The sequence below is a fragment of the Anomaloglossus baeobatrachus genome, chromosome 1 (genome assembly GCF_048569485.1).
Source record: "Anomaloglossus baeobatrachus isolate aAnoBae1 chromosome 1, aAnoBae1.hap1, whole genome shotgun sequence".
Classification (NCBI taxonomy): domain Eukaryota; kingdom Metazoa; phylum Chordata; class Amphibia; order Anura; family Aromobatidae; genus Anomaloglossus; species Anomaloglossus baeobatrachus.
Window position 1 is genome coordinate 15006346 of NC_134353.1, and position 19457 is coordinate 15025802.

At 56.3% G+C, this 19457-nt stretch overlaps 1 protein-coding gene across 2 annotated transcripts in view; it reads right to left on the bottom strand.

Annotated features, from left to right (window-relative positions):
- LOC142270704 (dynactin subunit 1-like) overlaps window positions 1-18532 on the bottom strand; it is a 42226-nt gene extending 23694 nt beyond the window's left edge. Inside the window, exon 1 of one of the 2 annotated variants that reach the window (XM_075332452.1) lies at window positions 18306-18532. In XM_075332452.1, the coding sequence (XP_075188567.1) occupies window positions 18306-18380 (75 nt within the window). In that variant the 5' untranslated portion in view covers window positions 18381-18532. Of the gene's footprint in view, window positions 1-3362; window positions 3479-18305 lie in introns of those variants that run through there. The other variant, XM_075332453.1, reaches the window with a different exon arrangement.
- Between the last annotated feature and the right edge of the window lie 925 nt (window positions 18533-19457).

The following is a 19457-nucleotide window of genomic DNA, read 5'->3' on the forward strand; positions in this document are numbered from 1 at the left end:
AGGGGGGGAGGAGCCAGAGGCCACACAGAGGGGGGGAGGAGCCAGAGGCCACACAGAGGGGGGGAGGAGCCAGAGGCCACAGAGGGGGGGAGGAGCCAGAGGCCACAGAGGGGGGGAGGAGCCAGAGGCCACACAGAGAGGGGGGAAGACGAGGAGCCAGAGGCCACACAGAGGGGAGGAGGAGCCAGAGGCCACACAGAGAGGGGGGAAGACGAGGAGCCAGAGGCCACACAGAGGGGAGGAGCCAGAGGCCACACAGAGGGGAGGAGGAGCCAGAGGCCACACAGAGGGGAGGAGGAGCCAGAGGCCACACAGAGAGGGGGGAAGACGAGGAGCCAGAGGCCACACAGAGAGGGGGGGAAGACGAGGAGCCAGAGGCCACACAGAGGGGGGGGAAGACGAGGAGCCAGAGGCCACACAGAGGGGGGGGGGGAGGAGGAGGAGCCAGAGGCCACACAGAGGGGGGGGAGGAGGAGGAGCCAGAGGCCACACAGAGGGGGGGAGGAGGAGGAGCCAGAGGCCACACAGAGGGGGGGGAGGAGGAGGAGCCAGAGGCCACACAGAGGGGGGGGGAGGAGGAGGAGCCAGAGGCCACACAGAGGGGGGGAGGAGGAGGAGGAGCCAGAGGCCACACAGAGGGGGGGAGGAGGAGGAGGAGCCAGAGGCCACACAGAGGGGGGGGAGGAGGAGGAGCCAGAGGCCACACAGAGAGGGGGGGAAGACGAGGAGCCAGAGGCCACACAGAGGGGAGGAGGAGCCAGAGGCCACACAGAGGGGGGGAGGAGCCAGAGGCCACACAGAGGGGGGGAGGAGCCAGAGGCCACACAGAGGGGGGGAGGAGCCAGAGGCCACAGAGGGGGGGAGGAGCCAGAGGCCACAGAGGGGGGGAGGAGCCAGAGGCCACACAGAGAGGGGGGAAGACGAGGAGCCAGAGGCCACACAGAGGGGAGGAGGAGCCAGAGGCCACACAGAGAGGGGGGAAGACGAGGAGCCAGAGGCCACACAGAGGGGAGGAGCCAGAGGCCACACAGAGGGGAGGAGGAGCCAGAGGCCACACAGAGGGGAGGAGGAGCCAGAGGCCACACAGAGAGGGGGGAAGACGAGGAGCCAGAGGCCACACAGAGAGGGGGGAAGACGAGGAGCCAGAGGCCACACAGAGGGGGGGGAAGACGAGGAGCCAGAGGCCACACAGAGGGGGGGGAGGAGGAGGAGGAGCCAGAGGCCACACAGAGGGGGGGGGGAGGAGGAGGAGGAGCCAGAGGCCACACAGAGGGGGGGGAGGAGGAGGAGGAGCCAGAGGCCACACAGAGGGGGGGGAGGAGGAGGAGGAGCCAGAGGCCACACAGAGGGGGGGGGAGGAGGAGGAGCCAGAGGCCACACAGAGGGGGGGGAGGAGGAGGAGGAGCCAGAGGCCACACAGAGGGGGGGGGGAGGAGGAGGAGCCAAAGGCCACACAGAGGGGGGGGGAGGAGGAGGAGCCAGAGGCCACACAGAGGGGGGGAGGAGGAGGAGCCAGAGGCCACACAGAGGGGGGGGAGGAGGAGGAGCCAGAGGCCACACAGAGGGGGGGGGGAGGAGGAGGAGGAGCCAGAGGCCACACAGAGGGGGGGAGGGGGAGGAGGAGCCAGAGGCCACACAGAGGGGGGGGAGGAGGAGCCAGAGGCCACACAGAGGGGGGGGGGGAGGAGGAGCCAGAGGAAACACAGAGGGGGGGGAGGAGGAGGAGCCAGAGGCCACACAGAGGGGGGGAGGAGGAGGAGCCAGAGGCCACACAGAGGGGGGGGAGGAGGAGGAGCCAGAGGCCACACAGAGAGGGGGGAGGAGGAGGAGCCAGAGGCCACACAGAGAGGGGGAAGACGAGGAGCCAGAGGCCACACAGAGGGGGGGGAGGAGGAGGAGCCAGAGGCCACACAGAGGGGGGGGGGGAGGAGGAGGAGCCAGAGGCCACACAGAGGGGGGGGAGGAGGAGGAGGAGCCAGAGGCCACACAGAGGGGGGGAGGGGGAGGAGGAGCCAGAGGCCACACAGAGGGGGGGGGAGCCAGAGGCCACACAGAGGGGGGGGGAGGAGGAGCCAGAGGAAACACAGAGGGGGGGGAGGAGGAGGAGCCAGAGGCCACACAGAGGGGGGGAGGAGGAGGAGCCAGAGGCCACACAGAGGGGGGGGAGGAGGAGGAGCCAGAGGCCACACAGAGAGGGGGGAAGAGGAGGAGCCAGAGGCCACACAGAGGGGGGGGAGGAGGAGGAGGAGCCAGAGGCCACACAGAGGGGGGGGAGGAGGAGGAGGAGCCAGAGGCCACACAGAGGGGGGGGAGGAGGAGGAGCCAGAGGCCACACAGAGGGGGGGGAGGAGGAGGAGCCAGAGGCCACACAGAGGGGGGGGGAGGAGGAGGAGCCAGAGGCCACACAGAGGGGGGGGAGGAGGAGGAGCCAGAGGCCACACAGAGGGGGGGGAGGAGCCAGAGGCCACACAGAGGGGGGGAGGAGGAGGAGCCAGAGGCCACACAGAGGGGGGGAGGAGGAGGAGCCAGAGGCCACACAGAGGGGGGGGAGGAGGAGGAGCCAGAGGCCACACAGAGGGGGGGGAGGAGGAGGAGCCAGAGGCCACACAGAGGGGGGGGAGGAGGAGGAGCCAGAGGCCACACAGAGGGGGGGGAGGAGGAGGAGCCAGAGGCCACACAGAGGGGGGGGGAGGAGGAGGAGCCAGAGGCCACACAGAGGGGGGGGAGGAGGAGGAGCCAGAGGCCACACAGAGGGGGGGGGAGGAGGAGGAGCCAGAGGCCACACAGAGGGGGGGGAGGAGGAGGAGCCAGAGGCCACACAGAGGGGGGGGGAGGAGGAGGAGCCAGAGGCCACACAGAGGGGGGGGAGGAGGAGGAGCCAGAGGCCACACAGAGGGGGGGGAGGAGCCAGAGGCCACACAGAGGGGGGGAGGAGGAGGAGCCAGAGGCCACACAGAGGGGGGGAGGAGGAGGAGCCAGAGGCCACACAGAGGGGGGGGAGGAGGAGGAGCCAGAGGCCACACAGAGGGGGGGGAGGAGGAGGAGCCAGAGGCCACACAGAGGGGGGGGAGGAGGAGGAGCCAGAGGCCACACAGAGGGGGGGGAGGAGGAGGAGCCAGAGGCCACACACAGGGGAGGGGGGAGGAGGAGGAGCCAGAGGCCACACACAGGGGAGGGGGGGAGTAGATAATATAACACCATGCTATACAGGAGACTGTTGTAGTCCGGACACAGGCCGCGCTGCTGTCACACAGAACACCGCACAATTACCAGTCACACAGGTTATAAAATTCACAGCGGGCGCCGGACACATCAGCTGCCGGGCACACTGCTCCGCCGTCTCCCCGGAGTGTCACACTCACCTCTCCGCACACTGACCCCGGTATTTCCCCCGCAGTTTGCCGTTATACTCCTCGCAGTTCCGGGCACGGGCTGTGGCTCTCTAAGCATCAGCCGGTGACAGCAGAACCAAGCCTCGTTCTCACATCCAATCAAAGAGGACGAAACTGTGTCCACATGACTGAACCACCAATCAGCGCAAAGTTTTGTAGTGCCGACCTATCAACAGCCAATCACAGGGCGGGAGACGCAGTCTCTCACAGAATTAACCAATCAGCAGTGAAAACCGGAGCAGAGGCCTGAAACGCTGAAAATTCTACTGGGCATGCGCAATAAGTAATATGTCCATAGATCACTGAACTTGACGCGATTTATATATAATAACCACACAGTGTCGAAATTTAACCCCACGCTTTACAGTTACTCTCCAAAAAACATGCCTCCATTAAAGTGAATGGAGCCTGGAACTACAGGTTATTAATAGCAGCTGTGATTGGTTGCTATAGGAACAAAGGACAGTGTTAGTATAAGAAGCTTATGTGTGAGGTAATAAGATGTCAGTGGGGAGACAGAGAGAGACAGACAGACAAAGACAGACGGGGAAAGAGACAGACCTGGAAAGAGACAGGCAGACAGAGACAGACCTTGATAGGGACATTCGGGGAAAGAGACAGAGAAATAGAGACAGACAAGGAAAGAGACAGGCAGACAGGGAAAGAGACAGACAGGAAAACAAAGAGATGGACAAAGACAGACACAGAAAGAGACACAGTCAGAGACAGACGGGGAAAGAGACAGATGGGGAAAGAGACAAACCTGGAAAGACACAGACAGGGACAGAGACAGACCTTGCTAGGGACAGACGGGGAAAGAGACAGTGAGGACAGGAGACAGACGGGGAAAGAGACAGACGGGAAAAGAGACAGACGGGGAAAGAGACAGACCTGGAAAGAGACAGAGAAATAGAGACAGACAGAGACAGGCAGACAGGGAAAGAGACAGACCTAGAAAAAGACAGACCTAGAAAAAGACAGACCTTGAAAGAGACAGATCTTGAAAGAGACAGAGAGGGCAGGAGACAGACGGGAAAGAGACAGACAGACACAGACATAAAGAGAGACAGATAGACTGATACAAAGAGACACAGACAGACAAGGAAAGAGACAGAGAGACAGAAAGACAGCGACTTACAGACAGAGACTGGGAGACAGACAGAGAGACAGTTACTATCCCGGGCAACGCTCGGGTACTACATCTAGTATATACAGTGCCTTGCAAAAGTATTCGCCCCCCTTGAATTTTTCAACCTTTTCCCACATTTCAGGCTTCAAACATAAAGATAAAATGTTAATGTTCTGGTGAAGAATCAACAACAAGTGACACAATTGTGAAATTTATTGCTTATTTTAAACTTTTGTAAAAAAAATACATAACTGAAAATTGTGGCGTGCAATATTATTCATCCCCTTTACTGTCAGTGCCGCAAACTCCCTCCAGAAGGTGATTGAGGATCTCTGAATGGTCCAATGTTGTCCTAAATGACTGATGATGATAAATATAATCCCCTGTGTGTAATCAAGTCTCCGTATAATGCCCCTGCTCTGTGATAGTCTCAGTGTTCTGTTTAGGCTATGTGCGCACTTACCGGATTTTGCCGCGGATTTTCCGCGGATTTGCTGCATGTTTCGCTGCAGAAAATGTTCATAACATCTCTGCAGTGAATCACCAGCAAATCCTATGGAGAAAAAAAATCCTGTGCGCACTGGGCGGAATTTGACAGCTGCATGTTTTGCTGCGGGAATCCCGCAGCAAAAACAAGTGCATGTCACTTCTTTTCCGCACAGCGCTGCGGGATTTCACTCCATTGACTCAATGTTAATCATGAAATCCCGCAGGGAATAACGCAGGCAGCAAATTCTGTGCGGTTCATTGCGTTTTCCTGCGTTATTCCCTGCGGTATTTTGCGGTTTACCTCCGGTAATGTGCATCACTTGCTTGCGGTTTTGCAGGGAAGTGATGTCATTACAGGAAGAGGAAGCCGTGCAGAGAGTAAACACAGATCACACACACACAGACACAGATCACAGACAGACACAGAACACAGAACACACAGACACATAGAACACACATAGAAAGAAAACGGAAATATAGGAAAAAAAGCACGTGGGCTCCGCTGTATATTTACCTTCCAGCCGAGGTAAGCACACAGCGGCGGCCCGGTATCCTCAGGCTGGGGAGGGAGAGGGGCAGGGGTAATGTCCCCCGCCTCAGTCCCCCTCCGGCAGCCGAGAATATCAGCCGCAGCTGCCCCGGCACTGTCGCATGCAATATGCGGCAGCACCGGGAGTGTCCTCGGCTCTTCTTGCCACCGTGTAGCAGTGGTGGCAAGGTAATACAAGGGGTTAATGGTGATGGGGGACCACCGCCATTAACCCCAGGCTTGATCATGGCAGCGTCTATGTGACAGCTGACATGATCAACCCGTAAGTAAAGTGAAAAAAACACAGACACCGAAAAATCCTTTATTTTAAATAAAACCAACAAGCCTCGTTCACCATTTTATTAACCCCCCCAAACAAAGCTCCGGCGTAATCCACAGCTCCGACATAATCCACAGCTCCGGCTCCGGCGTCCTGCGCTGCTTACATCCAGCTGCGACTGTCACAGACACAGGCTGAATGCAGCAGACAGCAGAGGTAATTACCGGTCATTTCCCACGGCCGGTAATGTGAACTCACTGCCGACCGTGGGAAATGCAGCGATCTGTCCTCTATCTATCCCTCTATCTGTCTGTCTATCTATCTATCCCTCTATCTATCTGTCTGTCTATCTATCTATCCTTCTGTCTATATACTATCAGAATTAAATGTATTTTTTTTTTTTTCTTCAATGTGCTTTATTGCATTGAATGCAATAAAGCACATCCCAACCCGCACGCGGCAAAACCGCGGCAATACCGCGAATAATACCGCGGTAAAACCGCAGCAAACCGCGGCAAACCGCATGCGGTTTTCGGGTGCGGTTTCCCGCGGTTTTTTACTGCGGGTGCGGTAATCTTTGAGGGCATGCGGAATTTTCTCAAGGAAATTTCATTTCCCAGTGCGCACAGAGCCTTAAAGCGCAGAGAGCATCATGAAGACCAAGGAACACAACAGGCAGGTCCGTGATACTGTTGTGGAGAAGTTTAAAGCCGGATTTAGTTACAAAAAGATTTCCACAACTTTAAACATCCCAAGAAGCCCTGTGCAAGCGATCATATTGAAATGGAAGGAGCATCATACCACTGCAAATCTACCAAGACCCGGCCTCCATCCAAACTGTCATCTCACACAAGGAGAAGACTGATCAGAGATGCAGCCAAGAGGCCCATGATCACTCTGGATGATCTGCAGAGATCTACAGCTGAGGTGGGAGAGTCTGTCCATAGGACAACAATCAGTCTACACTGCACAAATCTGGCCTTTATGGAAGAGTGGCAAGAAGAAAGACATTTATCAAAGATATCCATAACAAGTGTTGTTTAAAGTTTTCCACAAGCCACCTGGAGACACCAAACATGTGGAAGAAGGGGCTCTGCTCAGATGAAGCCAAAATCAAACTATTTGGGCACAATGCCAAACGATAAGCAACACAGCTCATCACCCTGAACACACCATCCCCACTGTCAAACATGGTGGTGGCAGCATCATGGTTTGGGCCTGCTTTTCTTCAGCAGGGACAGGGAAGATGGTTAAAATTGATGGGAAGATGGATGGAGCCAAATACAGGACCATTCTTGAAGAAAACCTGTTGGAGTCTGCAAAAGACCTGAGACTGGGACAGAGATTTGTCTTCCAACAAGACAATGATCCAAAACATAAAGCAAAATCTACAATGGAATGGTTCACAAATAACTGTATCCAGGTGTTAGAATGGCCAAGTCACAGTCCAGACCTGAACCCAATCGAGAATCTGTGGAAGGAGCTGAAAACTGCTGTTCACAAATGCCTCCATCCAACCTCACTCAGCTCCAGCTGTTTACAAAGGAAGAATGGGCGAGAATTTCACCTCTCCATGTGCAAAACTGATAGACCCATACCCCAAGAGACTGCAGCTGTAATCGCAGCAAAAGGGGGCGCTACAAAGGATTCACTTACAGGGGATGAATAATATTGCACGCCACAATTTTCAGTTATTTATTTTTTTAAAATGTTTAAAATAAGCAATACATTTCCTTCATCTTCACAATTGTGTCACTTGTTGTAGATTCTTCACCAGAACATTCACATTTTATCTTTATGTTTGAAGCCCGAAATGTGGGAAAAGGGTGAAAAAGTCACAGGGGCTGAATACTTTCGCAAGGCACTGTATATCCCCCTATGTGGTCTCCTCATTCAGTGCATTATATACTGTGTGTGTATATATATATATATATATATATATATATATACAGTGCCTACAAGTAGTATTCAACCCCCTGCAGATTTAGCAGGTTTACACATTCGGAATAACTTGGCATTGTGACATTTGGACTGTAGATCAGCCTGGAAGTGTGAAATGCAGCAAAAAAGAATGTTATTTCTTTTTTTTTTTTTTTTTTAAATTGTGATAAGTTTATTCAGAGGGTCATTTATTATTCAACCCCTCAAACCACCAGAATTCTGTTTGGTTCCACTAAAGTATTAAGAAGTATTTCAGGCACAAAGAACAATGAGCTTCACATGTTTGGAATAATTATCTCTTTTTCCAGCCTTTTCTGACTAATTAAGACCCTCCCCAAACTTGTGAACAGCACTCATACTTGGTCAACATGGGAAAGACAAAGGAGCATTCCAAGGCCATCAGAGACAAGATCGTGGAGGGTCACAAGGCTGGCAAGGGGTACAAAACCCTTTCCAAGGAGTTGGGCCTACCTGTCCCCACTGTTGGGAGCATCATCCGGAAGTGGAAGGCTTATGGAACTACTGTTAGCCTTCCACGGCCTGGACAGCCTTTGAAAGTTTCCTCCCGTGCCGAGGCCAGGCTTGTCCGAAGAGTCAAGGCTAACCCAAGGACAACAAGGAAGGAGCTCCGGGAAGATCTCATGGCAGTGGGGACATTGGTTTCAGTCAATACCATAAGTAACGTACTCCACTGCAATGGTCTCCGTTCCAGACGAGCCCGTAAGGTACCTTTACTTTCAAAGCGTCATGTCAAGGCTGGTCTACAGTTTGCTCATGATCACTTGGAGGACTCTGAGACAGACTGGTTCAAGGTTCTCTGGTCTGATGAGACCAAGATCGAGATCTTTGGTGCCAACCACACACGTGATGTTTGGAGACTGGATGGCACTGCATACGACCCCAAGAATACCATCCCTACAGTCAAGCATGGTGGTGGCAGCATCATGCTGTGGGGCTGTTTCTCAGCCAAGGGGCCTGGCCATCTGGTCCGCATCCATGGGAAGATGGATAGCACGGCCTACCTGGAGATTTTGGCCAAGAACCTCCGCTCCTCCATCAAGGATCTTAAGAAGAGTCGTCATTTCATCTTCCAACAAGACAACGACCCAAAGCACACAGCCAAGAAAACCAAGGCCTGGTTCAAGAGGGAAAAAATCAAGGTGTTGCAGTGGCCTAGTCAGTCTCCTGACCTTAACCCAATTGAAAACTTGTGGAAGGAGCTCAAGATTAAAGTCCACATGAGACACCCAAAGAACCTAGATAACTTGGAGAAGATCTGCATGGAGGAGTGGGCCAAGATAACTCCAGAGACCTGTGCCGGCCTGATCAGGTCTTATAAAAGACGATTATTAGCTGTAATTGCAAACAAGGGTTATTCCACAAAATATTAAACCTAGGGGTTGAATAATAATTGACCCACACTTTTATATTGAAAATTTATTAAAATTTAACTGAGCAACAAAACTTGTTGGTTTGTAAGATTTATGCATCTGTTAATAAATCCTGCTCTTGTTTGAAGTTTGCAGGCTCTAACTTATTTGCATCTGATCAAACCTGCTAAATCTGCAGGGGGTTGAATACTACTTGTAGGCACTGTATATATACATACACACACATACCCCCATGTGTCCTCCTTACGCACTACATTATATATATATTACTCCATGTGTTCTGCACAAATATCACAATATATACAGTGCCTTGAAAAAGTATTCATACCCCGTGAGTTTCCCACCTTTTTCACATTAGTCCACACTCTTACATGTATTTATTGGGCTTTATGTGATTCCCATTCTAAGTCTCTGTGAAGTGTAACAGATATATCTAGTTTTCTAAATATTTTAAAAATATAAATCTAAAAATGTGAAATTTTGATTTGCATTTGTATTCAGCCCCCTGTATTTTGATCCCTTTAAATAAAATCCTGTGTAACAATTGCTCCCAGAAGTCAGATAATTAGGACATTATGGGTGTACTCTCTTCTCAGTATAACTACAGCTGCTCTGTGACGGCCTCAGAGGTTTGTATGAGAACATCAGGCATCAACGAGTATCATGAAGATCAAGGAGCGCAGGAGACCGGAAGCCCACTCTGGGGCTCGAGCTTTTGGTTGTTGGTCGGTTACCTGTCAGGGTCAGGTCCTGGGTAAGTACCTGTCAGGGTCAGGTCCTGGGTAAGTACCTGTCAGGGTCAGGTCCTGGGTAAGTACCTGTCAGGGTCAGGTCCTGGGTAAGTACCTGTCAGGGTCAGGTCCTGGGTAAGTACCTGTCAGGGTCAGGTCCTGGGTAAGTACCTGTCAGGGTCAGGTCCTGGGTAAGTACCTGTCAGGGTCAGGTCCTGGGTAAGTACCTGTCAGGGTCAGGTCCTGGGTAAATACCTGTCAGGGTCAGGTCCTGGGTAAGTACCTGTCAGGGTCAGGTCCTGGGTAAGTACCTGTCAGGGTCAGGTCCTGGGTAAGTACCTGTCAGGGTCAGGCCCTGGGTAAGTACCTGTCAGGGTCAGGTCCTGGGTAAGTACCTGTCAGGGTCAGGTCCTGGGTAAGTACTTGCCTGTTTTGGGACCTGTGGATTTCTGGCTTTACATCTCCCCTGGTTTGACCATCCCCGTGAAAGTGTTAGGGTTCAGTTGCAACAAATGACTATTGGTCGTAGACTCCATAAATCTGCCCATTATGGAAGAGGAGGTAGAAGAAGCCATGTAGGGGCCACAGCGAGCAGTAGAGGAAGGGGCTCCTGACAGGGGAGACCAAAGGAGAACTGGACTAAATGCTAAATGCTGTGTGTGGTGGAAACGAACACCCTCCCCACCGTCACACATGGTGGAGGCAGCATCCTGCTGTGGAAGCCGGTTGGCAGGGAAGCCGGTCAGAGGTGATGGGAAGATGGATGGAGCTAAATACAGGACAATCCTGGAAGAAAACCTGTTACTGAAAAAGACGTAAAACCGGGGCATAGGTTCAACTTCCAGCAGGAGAGGGACCCCCAACATCCTGCAGAGCCACAATGGAGGGTTCAGATCAGAGCATAGTCCTGTGTGTGAGCGGCCGAGTCACAGTCCAGACCCAAATCCACCGAGATCACAGACGTCACCATCCAATCTCACTGAGCGAGAGGAGAAGAGGAAAATATCACCTGTAGATGTGCAAAGCTGGAGAGACCCCAAAAAACAGAGAAAGGTGGTCCTACAAAGTTTTGACACCGGGGGCAGAATACTAATGCAAGAAAGAGGATAGTGGTACTACAAAGCACTTACTCCGGGGGCTGAATACTTATGCAAAACAGAGAAAGGTGGTCCTACAAAGTGCTGACTCTGGGGGCTGAATATAATGAAAGACAGAGAAAGGTGGTCCTACAAAGTACTGACTCTGGGGGTGAATACTAATGCAAGACAGAGAAAGGTGGTCCTCCAAAGTACTGACTCTGGGGGAGAATACTAATGCAAGACAGAGAAAGGTAGTCCTACAAAGTACTGACTCCAGGGGATGAATACTAATGCAAGACAGAGAAACGTGGTTTTACAAAGTACTGACTCCGGGGGCTGAATAGAAATGCAAGACAAAAAAAGATGGTCCTACAAAATGCTGACTCCCGGGGCTGAATACTAATGCACGGCACAATTCTCAGATTTATTTATATAACATATTCAGGAAACAATGTATCATTTGTTTCCAGGTGACAGATTCGTGCACTCAGCGTCGGTGCGACATAAACTCCCTATAATGTGCAGCTATATTTGTGGTTAGAACATGAATTGTTTTTTTAATTCCAGGGCTTTTTCCACCATACAGTGGTCTGGAGTAACCCCGCCCAACACCAGAGTAACCCCGCACAACACCGGAGTATCCCCGCCCAACACCGGAGTAACCCCGCCCAACACCGGAGTAACCCCACACAACACCGGAGTAACCCCACCCAACACCGGAGTATCCCCGCACAACACCGGAGTATCCCCGCACAACACCGGAGTATCCCCGCCCAACACCGGAGTATCCCCCCCCAACACCGGAGTATCCCCACCCAACACCGGAGTAACCCCACCCAACACCGGAGTAACCCCGCAGTACACCGGAGTATCCCCGCACAACACCGGAGTAACCCCGCCCAACACCGGAGTAACCCCGCCCAACACCGGAGTAACCCCGCCCAACACCGGAGTATCCCCGCACAACACCGGAGTATCCCCGCCCAACACCGGAGTAACCCCGCCCAACACCGGAGTAACCCCGCCCAACACCGGAGTAACCCCGCCCAACACCGCAGTAACCCCGCACAACACCGCAGTAACCCCGCACAACACCGGAGTATCCCCGCACAACACCGGAGTATCCCCGCACAACACCGGAGTAACCCCGCCCAACACCAGAGTAACCCCGCACTACACCGGAGTATCCCCGCACTACACCGGAGTATCCCCGCACAACACCGGAGTAACCCCGCCCAACACCGGAGTATCCCCGCCCAACACCGCAGTAACCCCGCACAACACCGGAGTAACCCCGCACAACACCGGAGTAACCCCGCACAACACCGGAGTATCCCCGCACAACACCGGAGTAACCCCGCCCAACACCGGAGTAACCCCGCCCAACACCGGAGTAACCCCGCACTACACCAGAGTATCCCCGCCCAACACCGGAGTAACCCCACCCAACACCAGAGTAACCCCACCCAACACCAGAGTAACCCCGCACTACACCGGAGTAACCCCGCACTACACCGGAGTATCCCCGCACAACACCGGAGTATCCCCGCACAACACCGGAGTATCCCCGCACAACACCAGAGTAACCCCGCAAAACACCGGAGTAACCCCGCACAACACCGGAGTAACCCCGCACAACACCGGAGTATCCCCGCACAACACCGGAGCAACCCCGCCCAACACCGGAGTATCCCCGCACAACACCGGAGTATCCCCGCACAACACCAGAGTAACCCCGAACAACACCGGAGTAACCTCGCACAACACCGGAGTAACCCCGAACAACACCGGAGTAACCCCGCCCAACACCGGAGTAACCCCGCCCAACACCGGAGTAACCCCGCCCAACACCGGAGTATCCCCGCACAACACCGGAGTATCCCCGCACAACACCGGAGTATCCCCGCACAACACCGGAGTATCCCCGCCCAACACCGGAGTATCCCCACCCAACACCGGAGTATCCCCACCCAACACCGGAGTAACCCCGCAGTACACCGGAGTATCCCCGCACAACACCGGAGTAACCCCGCCCAACACCGGAGTAACCCCGGCCAACACCGGAGTAACCCCGCCCAACACCGGAGTATCCCCGCACAACACCGGAGTATCCCCGCCCAACACCGCAGTAACCCCGCCCAACACCGCAGTAACCCCGCCCAACACCGCAGTAACCCCGCACAACACCGCAGTAACCCCGCACAACACCGGAGTATCCCCGCACAACACCGGAGTAACCCCGCCCAACACCGGAGTAACCCCGCCCAACACCAGAGTAACCCCACCCAACACCAGAGTAACCCCGCACTACACCGGAGTATCCCCGCACAACACCGGAGTAACCCCGCCCAACACCGGAGTATCCCCGCCCAACACCGGAGTAACCCCGCACAACACCGGAGTAACCCCGCACAACACCGGAGTAACCCCGCACAACACCGGAGTAACCCCGCACAACACCGGAGTATCCCCGCACAACACCGGAGTAACCCCGCCCAACACCGGAGTAACCCCGCCCAACACCGGAGTAACCCCGCACTACACCAGAGTATCCTCGCCCAACACCGGAGTAACCCCACCCAACACCAGAGAAACCCCGCACTACACCGGAGTAACCCCGCACTACACCGGAGTATCCCCGCACAACACCGGAGTATCCCCGCACAACACCGGAGTATCCCCGCACAACACCAGAGTAACCCCGCAAAACACCGGAGTAACCCCGCCCAACACCGGAGTATCCTCACCCAACACCGGAGTAACCCCGCAGTACACCGGAGTATCCCCGCCCAACACCGGAGTAACCCCGCCCAACACCGGAGTAACCCCGCCCAACACCGGAGTAACCCCGCCCAACACCGGAGTATCCCCGCCCAACACCGGAGTATCCCCGCACAACACCGGAGTAACCCCGCCCAACACCAGAGTAACCCCACCTAACACCAGAGTAACCCCGCCCAACACCAGAGTAACCCCGCACTACACCGGAGTATCCCCGCCCAACACCGGAGTAACCCCGCCCAACACCGGAGTATCCCCGCCCAACACCGCAGTAACCCCGCACAACACCGGAGTAACCCCGCACAACACCGGAGTAACCCCGCACAACACCGGAGTATCCCCGCACAACACCGGAGTAACCCCGCCCAACACCGGAGTAACCCCGCCCAACACCGGAGTAACCCCGCACTACACCAGAGTATCCTCGCCCAACACCGGAGTAACCCCGCCCAACACCGGAGTAACCCCGCCCATCACCAGAGTAACCCCGCCCAACACCAGAGTAACCCCGCACTACACCGGAGTAACCCCGCACTACACCGGAGTATCCCCGCACAACACCGGAGTAACCCCGCCCAACACCGGAGTATCCCCGCCCAACACCGGAGTAACCCCGCACAACACCGGAGTAACCCCGCACAACACCGGAGTAACCCCGCACAACACCGGAGTAACCCCGCACAACACCGGAGTATCCCCGCACAACACCGGAGTAACCCCGCCCAACACCGGAGTAACCCCGCACTACACCAGAGTATCCTCGCCCAACACCGGAGTAACCCCACCCAACACCAGAGAAACCCTGCACTACACCGGAGTAACCCCGCACTACACCGGAGTATCCCCGCACAACACCGGAGTATCCCCGCACAACACCGGAGTATCCCCGCACAACACCAGAGTAACCCCGCAAAACACCGGAGTAACCCCGCCCAACACCGGAGTATCCTCACCCAACACCGGAGTAACCCCGCAGTACACCGGAGTATCCCCGCCCAACACCGGAGTAACCCCGCCCAACACCGGAGTAACCCCGCCCAACACCGGAGTAACCCCGCCCAACACCGGAGTATCCCCGCCCAACACCGGAGTATCCCCGCCCAACACCGGAGTAACCCCGCCCAACACCAGAGTAACCCCACCCAACACCAGAGTAACCCCGCCCAACACCAGAGTAACCCCGCACTACACCGGAGTATCCCCGCACAACACCGGAGTAACCCCGCCCAACACCGGAGTATCCCCGCCCAACACCGCAGTAACCCCGCACAACACCGGAGTAACCCCGCACAACACCGGAGTAACCCCGCACAACACCGGAGTAACCCCGCACAACACCGGAGTATCCCCGCACAACACCGGAGTAACCCCGCCCAACACCGGAGTAACCCCGCCCAACACCGGAGTAACCCCGCACTACACCAGAGTATCCTCGCCCAACACCGGAGTAACCCCACCCAACACCAGAGAAACCCCGCACTACACCGGAGTAACCCCGCACTACACCGGAGTATCCCCGCACAACACCGGAGTATCCCCGCACAACACCGGAGTATCCCCGCACAACACCAGAGTAACCCCGCAAAACACCGGAGTAACCCCGCCCAACACCGGAGTATCCCCACCCAACACCGGAGTAACCCCGCAGTACACCGGAGTATCCCCGCCCAACACCGGAGTAACCCCGCCCAACACCGGAGTAACCCCGCCCAACACCGGAGTATCCCCGCCCAACACCGGAGTATCCCCGCCCAACACCGGAGTAACCCCGCCCAACACCGGAGTAACCCCGCCCAACACCGCAGTAACCCCGCACTACACCGGAGTATCCCCGCACAACACCGGAGTAACCCCGCACTACACCAGAGTATCCCCGCCCAACACCGGAGTAACCCCACCCAACACCGGAGTAACCCCGCACAACACCAGAGTAACCCCGCACTACACCGGAGTATCCCCGCACTACACCGGAGTATCCCCGCACAACACCGGAGTAACCCCGCCCAACACCGGAGTATCCCCGCCCAACACCGCAGTAACCCCGCACAACACCGGAGTAACCCCGCACAACACCGGAGTAACCCCGCACAACACCGGAGTATCCCCGCACAACACCGGAGTAACCCCGCACAACACCGGAGTAACCCCGCCCAACACCGGAGTAACCCCGCACTACACCAGAGTATCCCCGCCCAACACCGGAGTAACCCCACCCAACACCAGAGAAACCCCGCACTACACCGGAGTAACCCCGCACTACACCGGAGTATCCCCGCACAACACCGGAGTATCCCCGCACAACACCGGAGTATCCCCGCACAACACCAGAGTAACCCCGCAAAACACCGGAGTAACCCCGCACAACACCGGAGTATCCCCGCACAACACCGGAGCAACCCCGCCCAACACCGGAGCAACCCCGCCCAACACCGGAGTATCCCCGCCCAACACCGGAGTAACCCCGCACAACACCGGAGTAACCCCGCACAACACCGGAGTAACCCCGCACAACACCGGAGTATCCCCGCACAACACCGGAGTAACCCCGAACAACACCGGAGTAACCCCGAACAACACCGGAGTATCCCCGCACTACACCGGAGTATCCCCGCACAACACCAGAGTAACCCCGCACAACACCAGAGTAACCCCGCACAACACCGGAGTAACCCCGCACAACACCGGAGTATCCCCGCACAACACCAGAGTATCCCCGCACAACACCAGAGTATCCCCGCACAACACCGGAGTAACCCCACACAACACCGGAGAAACCCCGCACAACACCGGAGTAACCCCGCACAACACCGGAGTAACCCCGCACAACACCGGAGTAACCCCGCACAACACCGGAGTATCCCCGCACTACACCGGAGTATCCCCGCACAACACCTGAGTATCCCCGCACTACACCGGAGTATCCCCGCACAACACCGGAGTAACCCCGCACAACACCGGAGTAACCCCGCACAACACCGGAGTATCCCCGCACAACACCGGAGTAACCCCGCACAACACCGGAGTAACCCCGCACAACACCGGAGTAACCCCGCACAACACCGGAGTAACCCCGCACAACACCGGAGTAAACCCGCACAACACCGGAGTATCCCCGTACAACACCAGAGTAACCCCGCACAACACCGGAGTATCCCCGCACAACACCGGAGTATCCCCGCACAACACCGGAGTATCCCCGCACAACACCAGAGTAACCCCGCACAACACCGGAGTAACCCCGCACAACACCGGAGTATCCCCGCACAACACCGCAGTAACCCCGCACAACACCGGAGCAACCCCGCACAACACCGGAGTATCCCCGCACAACACCGGAGTAATCCTGCACAACACCGGAGTATCCCCGTACAACACCAGAGTAACCCCGCACAACACCGGAGTAACCCCGCACAACACCGGAGTAACCCCGCACAACACCGGAGTAACCCCGCACAACACCGGAGTAACCCCACACAACACCGGAGTATCCCCGCACAACACCAGAGTAACCCCGCACAACACCGGAGTAACCCCGCACAACACCGGAGTAACCCCGCACAACACCGGAGTAACCCCGCACAACACCGGAGTAACCCCACACAACACCGGAGTATCCCCGCACAACACCGGAGTATCCCCGTACAACACCGGAGTATCCCCGCACAACACCGGAGTAACCCCGCACAACACCGGAGTATCCCCGCACAACACCGGAGTATCCCCGCACAACACCGGAGCAACCCCGCCCAACACCGGAGTATCCCCGTACAACACCGGAGTAACCCCACCCAACACCGGAGTATCCCCGCCCAACACCGGAGTAACCCCGCCCAACACCGGAGTAACCCCGCCCAACACCGGAGTAACCCCACCCAACACCGGAGTATCCCCGCCCAACACCGGAGTAACCCCACCCAACACCGGAGTATCCCCGTACAACACCGGAGTAACCCCACCCAACACCGGAGTAACCCCGAACTACACCGGAGTAACCCCGCCCAACACCGGAGTAACCCCGAACAACACCGGAGTAACCCCTATAGAGTCTGTGATATTAACCCCTGCATTGCCACATGTATCCACTCTGAGCTCCTGAGCGTCTGATATTAACCCCTGCAGTGCCACATGTATCCACTCTGAGCTCCTGAGGCTCTAATATTAACCCCTGCAGTGCCACATGTATCCACTCTGAGCTCCTGAGCGTCTGATATTAACCCCTGCAGTGCCACATGTATCCACTCTGAGCTCCTGAGGCTCTAATATTAACCCCTGCAGTGCTGGATTTAGTGATGGAGTCCTGACTTCTCATTCCTACAGTCTCTCTAATGAATTGCTCCATTTTGGGGATCATTTTCATGTTCTGGACATTTCTGGATGATGATGATGCAGATGTGACTATACAGAAATCCCTGATTGTATGTTTTTCGCCCATTGTGCGACATGACGGGATATGTGGCAGCTCCGCCGCAGAGGACGGGAGGGGAGATACACCCGGGGCCGCAGCGCAGGGCAGTGTTCACACCGGCGGTATACAGCCGCCCCCCCCCCCCCGCGCCCCATTACCCGGCTCCTCCTGCTCTGCGCCATGCTCCTCCGCTCCTGTCCCCGGGAGTCACCGGCTCCGGCCCGCGCCGGCATCAGCCATGAAGAACTGCAGCTCTGGAGACCGCGGGCGGCACCTGCTGCTGACAGGACCGAGCTGCCGGGACCGAGCTGACAGGACCGAGCTGCCGGGACCGAGCTGCCGGGACCGAGCTGACAGGACCGAGCTGCCGGGACCGAGCTGCCGGGACCGAGCTGACAGGACCGAGCTGCCGGGACCGAGCTGACAGGACCGAGCTGCCGGGACCGAGCTGACAGGACCGAGCTGACAGGACCGAGCTGCCGGGACCGAGCTGACAGGACCGAGCTGACAGGACCGAGCTGCCGGGACCGAGCTGACAGGACCGAGCTGACAGGACCGAGCTGCCGGGACCGAGCTGACAGGACCGAGCTGCCGGGACCGAGCTGACAGGACCGAGCTGACAGGACCGAGCTGCCGGGACCGAGCTGACAGGACCGAGCTGCCGGGACCGAGCTGACAGGACCGAGCTGCCGGGACCGAGCTGACAGCTACCGGCGGAGCCCCCCGGTCCTAGTGCTGGCGACGGCGGAGCAGAGAGAGGAGGCAGCTCAGAAAGAGAGGACGAGTGAGGAGGTCCTACCTACTGTAGAGTGTAAGCTCTTATGGTCAGTGGGGTCCTCTCTCTCCTGTAGAGTGTAAGCTCTTATGGTCAGTGAGGTCCTCTCTCTCCTGTAGAGTGTAAGCTCTTATGGTCAGTGGGGTCCTCTCTCTCCTGTAGAGTGTAAGCTCTTATGGTCAGTGGGGTTCACTCTCTCCTGTAGATTGTAAGCTCTTATGGTCAGTGGGGTTCTCTCTCTCCTGTAGAGTGTAAGCTCTTATGGTCAGTGGGGTCCTCTCTCTCTCCTGTAGAGTGTAAGCTCTTATGGTCAGTGGGGTCCTCTCTCTCCTGTAGAGTGTAAGCTCTTATGGTCAGTGGGGTCCTCTCTCTCCTGTAGAGTGTAAGCTCTTATGGTCAGTGGGGTCCTCTCTCTCCTGTAGAGTGTAAGCTCTTATGGTCAGTGGAGTCCGCTCTCTCCTGTAGAGTGTAAGCTCTTATGATCATCGCAGTCCTCTCTCTCCTGTAGGGTGTAAGCTCTTATGGTCAGTGGGGT